Source organism: Cupressus sempervirens, chromosome 1 (assembly GCF_028749045.1).
Source record: "Cupressus sempervirens isolate cs-2001-9-10 chromosome 1, ASM2874904v1, whole genome shotgun sequence".
Lineage (NCBI taxonomy): Eukaryota > Viridiplantae > Streptophyta > Pinopsida > Cupressales > Cupressaceae > Cupressus > Cupressus sempervirens.
The window spans coordinates 510,557,886-510,571,925 of NC_143118.1; the positions used below are offsets into that span (position 1 = coordinate 510,557,886).

The 14,040-nt window shown below is 35.9% G+C and overlaps 1 protein-coding gene across 2 annotated transcripts in view; it reads left to right on the forward strand.

Moving 5' to 3' along the window:
• The first annotated feature begins 1,771 nt into the window (after positions 1-1,771).
• Positions 1,772-14,040, forward strand: part of PAC (pale cress protein (PAC)) — a 212,460-nt gene continuing 200,191 nt past the window's right edge. The window contains exons 1-2 of one of the 2 annotated variants that reach the window (XM_089829354.1): positions 1,772-2,007; positions 2,096-2,202. In XM_089829354.1, the coding sequence (XP_089685480.1) occupies positions 1,938-2,007; positions 2,096-2,202 (177 nt within the window). In that variant the 5' untranslated portion in view covers positions 1,772-1,937. The remainder of the gene's footprint in view (positions 2,008-2,095; positions 2,203-14,040) is intronic. The other variant, XM_089829358.1, reaches the window with a different exon arrangement.

Here is a 14,040-nt window from a genome sequence, read left to right on the forward strand (position 1 = left end):
CGCTAGGTGTGATTATGGATCTTGTTGTATCGCTGCCTATTAAGGTGTTTGTTGTTGCACCTTTGTTGCCTTCTTGCTGCCCTTCATTGTAGCGGTGGCCAAAATGAGCAATAACTGCTTTTCCATTGAACATCCAAGCTCTTTTGCCTTCATTTCTAGCTGTTCTGATTTTTTCCATTTCCATCCTTCTTTCTACTTGCTGTCTCATAGTTAAATCCTCCTCTAAAACGAAGCGAGAACCCCTCAAGAGCTATTTTTTGTTAAGTAGATTTTGTTTGTCGCTAATGCCGAGCATGACTACCTTGATTGGCCTATTTCTCTCAGCGTGTGGTTTGCCAACCCTCCAAGCCTGGCAGATTTGTCCTTGCCACAACAACACATCTTGTAGGAAATCCCTCGTTAGGTCAAGGGTATGTTCGCCTTCCCCATAGTCTTTTATCCCCTTGATAATTATATTGGATGCCCTAAGCTACCTTTCCTTGACCTCTCTGTCTTGCGTGTTCACACGAATCTTTGCCTCTTCTTTTGCCATATCAGGGTGTTTGCTGTTTTTGTCCCAAGTTTTGGTGACTTCTGCAAAACTTCTTCTCTCCTCTTCACCATCTGCCTTTCCTGGCGAACTAGTGTGAAGAATCGTTTTCTCCTTATTATGAGATGACTCGGTATTTGTTGTGACCTTGTTTGTTTCCAATGTCACATTTAGGTTTTTCCATTCATCCTTCATATTCTGCCATTCAAGCTTCCTGGCTAAAAGTGTTTCTTGCAGCGTTGAGATTTGAGCTTTTAAAGTGTTGTTATTGTCTGCAATAGTTTTATTTGCTGCAATTAGCACCTGTATATTGCGGTAACTTTCTTGCTCCTTAGCCTCTAGGAGCTCCAACCTCCTCTTGGCCCTCAAAAGTTCTTGCACATAAAGATCTGGGCACCAAGTGAGAGGTGTGGAGGTAGGGCTGTAACTGACAGACTCACCGAAGTTATTGCTACCATACAGATGACTGTCACCACTTAAGTGTGGAGGAGGGCACATTTTGACTTGTTTATGCAATCTCTGCCCGTGTTTCTGCTTTTCATGTGACCCTTTCATACGAGCAAGTCTACGTTTTAAAATGCCCTTGAACTGTTTAACATTGACCCAGATATATTTTCCTATCTTGCCAAGTGATGCCATTTTGACTTGCCCTAAATGGTTAGTTTCAAAGTGTACCATAATTTCTTGACCCTTTTTTACCAATGAGATGGTTTGTTTTTCCATGGTTTGCATATCCCCCGTTTGTTTTCTCATTTGTGTATCCTCAATTTGTTTTTCCATTGATCAAAAGAAAGAAGGGCGAAACAAAAGCTAGCAAGAGCAAATATATAAAACAAAACCGGAAAGTGCACCTTGAAACCCCTGGCTTAAGGCCTGCCACTATCTTGTTGTGGGCTGGGTCCCAATCTTCGTTTTACCCTTGGAAACGGGCCTACCTAGGATTTGAACCCTATCTGGTATTGTGTCTGCTGCCCTAGTCCCACTGTGATGCTTCGGTGTGATGCCCTAGTCCCACTGTGTCTGTTGTTTGCCTAGTGCTCCGTTTGCTTGATATTTGAACTCTTTCTTCCCCTAAATTCAAATTGTCAAGGTTACAACAAAAAAATGAGAACTTTGCAATAGAACCTTGACAAATTAGCTTACGCTAAACTTAAAGACATACTCTCAATTTGTCAAAATGAAAACTTTGTAATGGAACCTTGATCAATTAGCTTACACCAAGTTTACGCTTAGGGAAAGGTTAATGTTCTTTCAATTAAAGATTTAAAAAAATAAAAATTGATTAAGTCGCACCAGGGGGAAGGGCTTAAAAAAAGTGCTGGCTATGGATGATTTTTCGTTTATAGATTAAGCACATATCAGAGTCTCCAACAAGTTGTTTTGTTGAGAGTTCCTCTTGTTGTGCGATATGAGTTGTGGCAGAGTGTTTGGGGTTACGTTAGTATGTTCTGGTCATGCACCTCCTCTCAGCCTCACAGGTGTCTTCTCTTTTGCAATTGCAATGCTCGCTTACTTTCATGGCAGGGTTTTTAAAGAAAATCTAAATTGGCATTGGATATTTGTCAGGTATGAGGAGGGTATGGGGTAAAATGCACAAGCTTAGAGATAGAGGTAGAGGTAGAGTTAGGGCCAGTGTTGTGGACGACTCTTTCCCCCAGCGCTACTACGATGACGTATGCGCCTGTTCCACGCCTCTAATGAAAGCTCTAGCAAAATCACATATGAATTTAGTTTAACATATAGACTTTCACTGTGCATTAAATTGTAAGGAAGACCTTCTGGATAAAAACTGTATATATTTTTTCTTTTTTCTTTTTCTTTTTACCCATTTGTGAATCTTAACTTATCCTCTGCAACCTTTAAACTACACTGTAGGTACACCTGGGTTATTGTAATATGGGAATACATGCTATAGTTGGTTATAAACATTCGGGTTTTTATGCACGCTCTAATTTGAAGTTTGCGCAAACTATGCATTTATTAATTTAGTAGGATCATGTGATTTTAAACACCCTCACACCTGCTAAGACGTTCTGGAAGTTTATAAAATGTGAGAACACACATTCACAAAGAACGGAGAGACCAGCATGAGGATGAGGAAGAGAGGACACGCTTATGCCTGTTAAAACTGTTCAGGAAGTTTAAAACCTGTGAAGGCACACATATATATTCTTTCCATCCTTTATCATCTTGTTGTGAATTAAAAATCGACTCAAAAACTGAATATGCTGTTGTTTCCAAAAGTTTTTGACTGTTATGTTGCAACGTGTTAGATGTCATGTGAACGTCTTAGCTTTTTTTCGTGTCTATATTCCAAAGCTACTGCTTAAGAAGTTTTTAATATGCCACAAGTCTGTGTGTTCCGTCAAGCTTGAAATGCACAAACTGAAGATGAGATTTATATTAACACTATATCCTAAGAACTTTGAAAAGTGATATAATATCAATATTTGTTAGACGAGCTATATAACATTAATATGATCTGAGAACCTTTACCTGCAAATACAGGGGAATCGATACCGTCTTAATGGATCAATGGTTCAAAGAAAAAGATACATTGACATAGCTTTTTCAAATAGAATATGTAGGCAGTAGGATATAACGGGCTGTCTTGGGCAAAAAGGTTCATGGATTGTACGGTTTAATCTTACATGATTGTAGTTCATTTAGCTTAGCTGTGTTCATTACATTTGTTCATGCATACATAGTCCCTGAACTTCCACATACTTTTCATTACACCTTTTAGACTCTTGGCATCATCCTCACCCTATTATGTTGGGACCCCCTAACTCATCTATTCTTTGACCTCTCTGCATCACCATATTCCATATTCATTGCCCACCCTTACTCCCTATGCTTCTCCTAATATCCATTCTTCCTTCAAATTTGTTTCCATTACCAGCTATAGTCAAGTGTACTCTCACTAGACTTGGAAATTCCTATTCTTCTCCTTATACCTCTGATGCTTAATTTCCCCGATAGGTTAGGGAGAGATAAACACCAACCAAGTCTGTCTTGGGCATGTACCTATAAAGGCAAACAATACAAAACAGTATTATTAAAGTATACCTATAAAGGCAAATAATACAAAACAGTATTATTAAAGTATTCTACCAAGAAAACTCATTTTGCAAAAAAAAAACTGCTGACAGAATCAAGAGGAGGAGAATAACATTGCAATCTGCACGAGTCTATAGAAGAAGAGTGAGAATAATCACCATTAAGCATGAAAAGGATAACATATGATAGAGAAATTTATCGTAAGGCTTCTAATTCTTTGTTAATTGATCAGTGTAGTTTCTCTTACTAGCCTCAAGGGATGATTTGGGAATCTTGAAACTCTCTAGACCTGAAGGCAGATTCTCTGACTGCAAATTGATATTAATTATGTATGGCAGTTGGTAGTATGCAAAGCCATAGTTGGAAAAATCTCACTCGAAAACAACTTGCCAAGCCCCAAAAAGTTTATTCAGGAAAAAATCAGCCAGTTTTTTAAAAAACTCGAGAAAAACTTGGGAACCTAAAAAACTGCAAAGATTTAATTAAAAATACATTTATTTTGCAAATTTCAAGGAGAAGATGCATGTAATGAGTTAATTAAAGAGAACACAAAAGAAACAAGCAAAGTTTAGATATTTATAAATGTATAGTGGATACAAAATCACGCATTCCACATGAATAATTAATGTCAAAATAGAAGTAAATACTAAATACATCAATACAATCACATCTTCCTCTTCCCAGCTCTACTAGCAAAAAAGAGAGAGGGTCTAGGCCTCAAAGAGATGCCCCACACTAGGAGTGGGCATGAGTTGTGTGACTATGAAGTCCGTGGCTGGGCCTCCTCGCTCGGCATCCCAACTGACTGGCTTTGTGTCTTGAAAATGGATGTATTTCCTCTTATATGTGGTATTGGTAATGCCTCCTCTTCTAAGTCTAATTCTTCATCGTCTTTGTCCTCAATGTCATCCATTGTGAAATGAAAATCTGTTCTAGACCCCCCTCCATGGCCTTCCTCTCCAAATCAGCGATCTCATCCTTTGAAAACAATGGACCTAGCTCCTGTGTTGTCCAATCTGAATAATAATCTATCTCTTCCAGATCAAGTGGATCAGGTGCTGCTGAACTCTGTGCTCTTTTTATGCACAAGTTAAGATTATAGTGCACATAAACAAGGTTATTGAGCCTTTTTTGAGTCAGTTTGTATCTTTTCTTTGTGTGGATAGACTTAAATAAGCTCCAATTGCGCTCACAATGGGATGTGCAACAAGGTTGGCACAAGACTCTGAGAGCAAAATTCCTTAAATTGGGGGTATTGCCACTCCAATTTGCACACCAACCATATGCAAAACAAAATATGATAAGTTATAAAGCAATGAAAAAAGATAATCAGAAAACACAACTTATCAATTTGCAAAAGTTTTAAAGTTTAACTTTAAACTTTGATGGTTTACCTGGGGCTTGAGTGGTTCTTGCTCTCCATGCTAGCATACAAGAGAACAAACTACCCCTTGATTCCACATAGACTTGTTGTTCGGTCACAATAAGGTTTCTCTTTGCATCATCCTTTGAATGCATCTAGAGAGACCCTCCATGACCACTCCGTTAGGATCTGAATAGGAATCATTAGCCCTAAAACAAACAAAAAATCAAACCAAGTCTTAGTATACAACCTTAAAAAATGAAGTAAAATGAAGTCTTAGTATAATCTCAAAGAGAATCATAGTACTTGAATTTGGGGTGGAGGAAGTAGCTTGTTGCATGAATGGGTTGGTGGACCATATTGTTCCACCTCCTATCAATTATTTCCCACATGAGCTCAAATTTGAGTCTGTCCGCATGGTAGTAATTTCTAATAGCCTCTTTAGCCTTATCCATGGCCTCATAAAGACATCCCATTGGGGATTGTTGCCCATCACATATGCGCTGGACTCTAACCAGGGGCATAGACATCTACATTTGAAATTTGAAAAATATAAATTAGTTACTAACATAGTAAGTTACAAATTAACAATGAAACTTGAATGAACTAAAACATTAATGTTTTGATTCTTATTACCTTCACAATCTCAATAGCCTTTTCAAAAAAACTATCATCAAAGACTATTCGTTACACAACCTCTCCTTTAGGCTTTTTTGAGTAAGGTGAAGCAACCCAATCAACACACAAACATTTGTTTCAGAGGCAATATTGTGTTGATAATACTTTGCAACATTAAAACACTATTGTAAACTTTGTGATGGCGGGTCTAATCAAATCTTTGTCTTTAGTGATCCTTCTCATCAAACTGAGAACCCATGGGGTAATCACAGATATATTTGGTGACTCGCCTTGCATCTTCCACAACTGGACTCACCCAATCAAGTTTTTCCATGTCCTCCAAAAGAAATTCAAGAACATTTGCTGCACAAGGTGGCCAAAAAAGTGTGGGGTGCCTCTCTTGGAGGATTTTACCTAAAATATTAGTAAAAAATTAATAATTAGTTGCAAGCTTTCCATATTTACATCAAATCTAAATTGAATAATACCATAGAATTAGATTCATGATTCATATTGAACTTAAACAATTAAATCTACCAGCTACCACATATGTTGCTGCATTATTCGTGATGCTTCGCACCACATCTCTACTCCCACCTCCATGACAACATTCACCAACATTAAAGCCAATGCGTGTGCTTTTTTCACTTTAATGGAGGCATCAACAGATTTCCAAACCACCACATCATATTTGCAAGCAACCAATAAATTAATAGTGGTTCTACTTCTTCCATTTGCCACTCATCAGATAAAATGGCGCAGCCATATTTTTTCCACTATTTCTTTTGGTCTTCCACCAATATGCTTGCCCTATGGACCGCATTGTCAAGCAACTTACATAATTAAATTAAAATCAAGTGTTAGTAATAAATAAAAAATAACAATTAAAATTTAAAATATAAAAATGAACTCAAGTGGATTTCAATTATTTACAATTACTAAATAGTAAAATACTAACCTCCCACTCAAATCCTTGCGAGAAGAGGGTTTGTACCCTTTGCCCGATATTGTAATCGCCTTCACCAAATTCAGCCAATAGGGACTATCAGCCACATACATTGAGAGATTGTTGAAAAATAAAAAATCAGCACATGTAATATCAATTGGCTCATGCACCTCCTTGTTTCATTTAGTGTCCTTTAATGATGGCTGTGATCTAGCTGTGTTCTTGGACACAAAATAGCTCCCTTTCCCTAATGCACTAGGTAATGTAGAAGAACTAGGTAATGTAGAAGAGGGAGTGAAACAGGCAAAAGAGGCACTTTGTTTGCATAGCCGCGGGCCATGAAGAGATCCTGCTATGTTCTTGAGTGCTTCTTCTTCTTCTTAAATATCAAAAGGAGCTCCTTGAGATTCCCTATTCAAGTTTTTCTCTTTAGCAGTTGCAAGTAGAGCATCAATGAATTTTTTTTGTTCTTCAGTTACCTTGCGACAAGGAGTTGAATCATGTTTCTTTATGCTCGCAAGGTGGTATTTGAAGTGGTTTATGCCTCCAAAAATATTTTTTTCACATGGAACGCATATAACCTTCCCAACATCATTTGGAGCTTCATAGGCATACCACCATGCCTTATCTCTGACATTTCTAGGCCGAGTGCCTATATATCCAGATGGGCATGGTGTTTGTGGCTGCTCTTCTTGTGAACTTCTCATGCTTTTTTAATGCTTATCTGCTGCCCTATGTTGAAATAAATAGCTTTGGTTCAGAAAATTGCATTGATCACATGAGACCATACTCATGTATATATACATGTTGATATGTATATTTGCATGAATATAGTCTGAATATTCTTAATGGAGATTGTAGCATTCAAAACTACCTATTCATATTATTATTGAAGTAATATCTCAGATTTGAATTCTGTAAACAATCGTATTTATACTGATTGTTATCGATTGCAAAAGACTTAGTTAAAGTCTTAATGGCATTAGTTTTTGTTATGACTAATCATCGGGTGTAACCATTCCACCGAACAGGTACATCGGTGAATGGACATGTCTCCATTTAATGGCATTAGTTTTTGTTATGACTAATCATCGTGTGTAACCATTCCACCGAACAGGTACATCGGTGAATGGACATGTCTCCATTTGGAGACATGCCCATTCACCCATGTACCCGTCCAAATTCATATATATATATATATATATATATATATATATATATATATATATATATATATATATATATATATATATATATATATATAGTATATGCTGCCCGATAGTGCAACATAGAAATTGATTCATGTGTGCAGATTGAAGGCAATACAGATGCCGATCTTGAATAAATATTTTATCATCATTTGCATTGAGTTTTATATATACTGTGCAGCACTTGTATATTTCATTGGCATTGATTGTACCTGCGGGAAATATACATAATTCAGTAGCGAAAAGGAAATCTGTAAGTAAACTTTACATGGTATTAGAGCTTGGCTAAGGAAAGATCATACTAAGTTTATTGAATTAGATTCTTACTTTAAGACAAACAATCCTCTCTCTCTACAAAATGACAAACACAATGAGATTCGAACATCACCTTGGAAGTGCTGACAACTTTGAATCCTGGAAATTTCGAGTAATGATGTTGTTAAAAGAAAACAAATTGGAACCATTTATAAAAGAGGACAAAGAGGAACCTAAAGATGATCCTAAAAAATCAAAATGGATTGAGAAAAGTGAAAAGGCAATGAAGATAATTGTAGATACTATTTGAGACCACATAGTACCTATTATGGCAAAACATACCATAGCTTATTGTATGTTTCAAGCTCTTGAAAATGCATTTATAATCAACAACACTGGCAAAAAACTTGCTCTTAAAAGGTAGATGAATAGTAGAAGCATGAATAAAGGAGAAACTATAAATGCTTTCTTTATGAGAATCACGAACTTAAGAGATCAACTATCTGCACTTGGTTATGAGATTGAAAATCAAGAGTTATCCTTAATAGCATTAGGAGGACTTCCAAACTCACGGGAATCCTTTGTACAAGGCATAAGTGCTAGGTCTAAAATCCCTAAAATGGATTGTTTAAGATTGGATTGTCTCCAAGAAGAATTGAGATTAATGATTAAGGGAAAACACAAAACCCTAGATGAAGATGAAGTTCTTAATACAAATGCTCATAAGAAATGAAAGAATAAAAACAACAAAAGGAAAAGAAATTTTCATGGAAAAGGACAATCCAAATAGAAGAAAGATTTGTCCAGAATCCAATGCTTCAGATGTGATCTATATGGACATTATGCAATAAATTGTCCTGATAGATCTAAACCTCAAGCATCTTTTGCAAAATCTAAGAAGTCAAATGAAGGAAATGAACATGAGAAATATGCTTTCCATTCTGCATTATCCAGCCAAATGTCAACTAAAACGAATACATGGATAGTTGACAGTGGATTTTCCAGACACATTATTGGATATTAGGATAACCTAGAAAGCATGAAAATAGAAACAGATGAAGAAGTTACAATTGGTGATGACTCTGCACACTTGGCAAAAGGAATTGGGACCTGCAACATAAAATTGGAATCTGGAAATTCTATTCAACTTTCTGGAGTTCTCTATGTACCAGGTATTAAGAGGAATTTAATATCTATATCCGCTCTTGAAGATGATGGTTATAAAATTGCTTTCATGGAAGGGAAAGTACTAGCATGGCCTAAAAATTCAACCATTAAAAAGGCTCTAACAATAGGAGTACGACAAGGACTCTTATATGAGCTATGTTAAGACAAATCTTGCACTTGTACATGGGACCTCCAATTCAAATGAAATATGGCACAAAAGACTAGGTCATATCAACTTCCGTGCCCTAACATCAATGGAGAAGATAGTAACTAGAATGCCCAAGTTAAAACTTATTCACAATGAATCATGTAAAGGTTGTGTCTTAGGGAAAAACAGTAAAAGGCCATTTCCCCATAGTTTGAGCAAAACTAAAGAAGTGTTGAAACTAGTACATTTTGATCTATGTGGGCCCATGTCTATACCATCTATAGGAGGATTCTTGTACTATTTGATATTTGTTGATGATTTTTCAAAGAAGACAAGTATATACTTCCTTAAATGCAAAGAATCTGAAGAGATTCTCTCTAAATTTAAATAATTCAAAACTATCATTGAGAACTCCTCCATAAGAACATTAAAATTCTGAGAACAGATAATGGGAAGGAGTATACTATGAAATATTTAAAGAGTTCTGCAAACTCACTGGAATTAAGAGGGAGTTCCTTACAATCCTCAACAAAATGGGGTTGCTGAAAGGAAGAACAAAACTATTGTAGAAGCTGCTCAGGCCATGATTTTTGATCAAAATTTGAGTATGTCTTTCTGGGCTGAAGCATCCAACACAACAGTCTATATTCAAAATAGATGTCCTCACTCACATTTGGACAATAAGACTCTTGAAGAAGCATTTTCTGGAAAGAAACCTGACATCAATCACCTAAGGATATTTGGATGTCCTGTATATGTTCATGTACCTAAGGAGCAAAGGACTAAGTTAGAACCTTCTGAAAGAAAGGGTATTCTCATTGGTTTTAGTGAAACAGTAAAAGGATAGAGAGTCTACATTCTTGGACAAAAACAAATAGAACTAAGCAGAGATGTCATCTTTGAGGAAGACAATGCTTTCAAAAGAGCCAAAATCACTGATGAACTGGATACATTTGATGTATCTCCAAAAGAGACTCCTGCTCCTGAGATTCAGAGGGAGTTTCCTGAAGAGACTACAATTGAAACTGAAATCCTTCTAGAGACTCAAGAAGAGAGTCTTGATCATTCTAAAAGGCCACTTTGGGCAAGGAAAATAATACATGAAGGAGATGGATTTGCAGCCCCTTTAGGAACCTTTCGAGAAAGCAAGAGACCTAGAAAATTGACATATAATGCTTTCATTTGTGAGAGCTTGAATCCTGAACCTTCTAGCACTTTTGAAGCACTTAAACATCAAGCTTGGAAAGACGCCATGGTGGAAGAATACTAGTCTATACTAAAAAATGATGTTTGGGACATAGTTCCAAGACCTAAGGAAAAATCTGTTGTGTCTTCAAAATGGCTCTTCAAAGTTAAGTATGTGGCAGATGGCAACATTGAAAAATATAAAGCTCATTTTGTGGCTAGAGGTTTTTCTCAAAAGGAAGGAATTGATTTTAAAGAAACTTTTGCACCAGTTGCCAGGTACACTTCTGTTAGAGCTGTAATAGCCATTGTAGTAGCCAAAGGTTGGAAAATCCATCAAATGGATGTAAAAATTGCTTTTCTTAATGGAAAGATAGAGGAAGAAGTATATTTGGAACAGCCAGAAGGATTTGTAACTCATGATGCTACTTCTTATGTGTGTTAATTGAAGAAGGCTCTATATGGACTTAAACAGGCTCCCCGAGCCTGGTACGAAAGGATTGCCAAATACTTTTTAAGTCTTGGATTCACCAAGAACGTGGCTGATCCAAATCTCTACTTCAAAGTAACTAAAGGTGATATGTTAATTCTAATTCTTTATGTTGACGATTTTCTGATTACAAGGGAAGAACACCTTATTAATCAATGTAAGAAAGATTTGGCTTTTGAATTCAAAATGAAGGATCTAGGAATTCTCCATTACTTTCTTGGTTCGAAAATACGTCAGACAGATAATTGGGTCCTTGATGTATCTTGTAAATACTCAACCTGATATCTGCTATGTAGTGAATGCATTAAGTCAGTTCATGTGTGAACCTTGTGAGATTCATCTTGTCACTTTAAAGCACATACTGAGGTATCTTCAAGGTACTATTGGGTATGAACTTAACTATGAGAAACCAGCTTGGAATTACATAGATATATTGATTCTGATTGGGCCAGAAGTGTAAAAGGCCAGAAAAGCTCATTAGGATGCTGCTTTAGTTTAGGATTAGGTATGATCTCTTGGATATGCAGAAAGCAAGCTTCTGTTGCTCAAAGTTCTATTGAGGCAGAGTAGATTGTAGCATCTATGGGAGCTTGAGAAGCAGTGTGGCTTCGGAAGTTGCTTTCAAACTTGTTTGGTGAACCTTTGAAACCTACTATGATTCATTGTAATAATCAAAGTTGTATCAAGTTATTTTTGAATCCGGTATTTCGTGATAGATCCAAGCATATAGAGATTCCTTACCACTATGTGAGAGACATTGGTGAAAAGAAAAGCTATTCAATTAGAATATATTAATATAGGTGATCAAACTCCTGACATTCTCACCAAGGCTCTCCCTAAAGTGAAAGTTGATTATTTCAGAAAGAAACTTGGCTTGATTGAAATGTAAGTTTATGAGATTGAGTCTCAACTTTGTAAAATTTGTGTTAATTAAATAAAGATGTTTACAGTGTAAATTCTTTTGTCATATGTGTGACTCTATGACTCATGGACCTACCCTATGTTCATTATTTAAGGAGATAATCTTTTATAATGAAATATTGATTCTGATAATATAAGGTGACGACTTTATTATTATTAGATCACTATCATGATGAATATCATGTGACTTGATATTCAAGTCAAGATCATGTTAGTTAAAAGAGAATGTTGATGGATATCATGTGACTTGATATTTGTTGAAGATCAATATGTTCAAATTCATGGTGGATATTATGTGACTTAATATCTATGGATGTACCATGAACTTGTATGCTGTATATCACGTGACTTGAAATCTTTATACTCACCATAACTGAAAAGAATATTATGAGACTTGATTTTCTTATATATATATATATATATATATATATATATATGGTGTATATCATGTGATTTGAAATCTTTATGTAGTGACCCTCCTCAAATCTGCTCTAAAAAATGCTGATGAAAGCTCAAGGAATTTCATCAAACAATTCACATGCAAGGGCGTATGACTGATATAGTATTTTAGCTGGCTTTAAATGACTCTTTCTTCAATTTGCATCAATGAGAATCTTGTGCTAGAGGACTCCAAATGGACTACACAATGACCTAATATGAGTGTGCTACTAATTTTGACAATATTCAGTGCATATATATGATCTAAGCATGAGAAATGAATACCTACAGCCAACTGACATTTTTACCTCATTATGATGTCTCAATAATCGGGGCTTAACCGACGAATCAAATGCTGGAGATAAAGCTGTTTGCATAGCATCGGGTCTTGACTGATCAAACTTGCCCTAATAAGTTTCCAACTCCTCCAAAGTTCTTAGAAGGTCCTCTGTTTGCTGAAATGGACAATCTAATTTCTTCTTTACATTGTGCATTCTTTCTTCCAAATCCTTGTCTCCTGTTAAAGCCATACTGATAATTGAATTCAATCTGAAATAACCCAATTAGGCTGGTAGGAAACCGTTTTGATACCATTGTAATGACCCTCTTCGAATCTGCTCTCAAAAATGCTGATGAAAGCTCAAGGAATTTCATCAAACAATTCACATGCAAGGGCGTATGACTGATATAGTATTTTAGCTGGCTTTAAATGACTCTTTCTTCAATTTGCATCAATGAGAATCTTGTGCTAGAAGACTCCAAATGGACTACACAATGACCTAACATGAGTGTGCTACTAATTTTGACAATATTCAGTGCATATATATGATCTAAGCATGAGAAATGAATACCTACAGCCAACTGGCATTTTTACAAACAGTTGGTATGCAAACTAACTAGCTGATAAATAATGATATTGAATTGCTTAAATGACACCAGCAACTATTATCTTCTTAATTGCAATGAAATTTCTAATACAATGCTCATGAAATATGGCCAAGACTTTTGGCATTTACATGGATTACAAAATGATAATGCTGGTATAATGCACACTTACAGCTGAAACTTATAATACCCTAAAAAACAATACTAACAAGGGAACCTGGTTGTAGATGGCTGTAATCATTTCCTTCAATGCTGCCCCTTCTGCTTTGCTTTTCCGATTTGCTTTTTCGGATCTGCTTTTTGAACTGCTTTTACGGACTGCTTTTTCGGTTCCGCTTTTTTGGATTGCTTTTACGGACTGCTTTTTCAGCTTGCTTTTTCGGTTCCGCTTTTTCGTATCTGCTTTTTCAAACTGCTACCATGTTAAATCTCAAGACCATATCTTTCAATGGTGTCAAAATTTTCAGTTTGAAGGGATTTCATCCTTCAAACTATTGAGACATAATCTCCAGAAAATTCCAATTTCTTTGATATTTCCAAGCATACTAAAAAGAAGCTCGTCTTTTTTTAATAGTGTTCTCACAAAAGCTCAATCCTTCGTTTTCTCCATGTGGGATAAAACATCACTCCCTTTATTTAACTTATGTCTCCAATGTGTTATAAAATAAAGGGGACTCTTTTAATTTAAATATTTTCCACAAACTATAGTCTATGCATTAATAAAGTTAAATATTCAAATTAAACTTTATAAAATAGCTTTATCAATGCATAACAAATCTTATCAATGATAAACAAGTCTTCTTGTCAATTTTAAACAATTACCATCG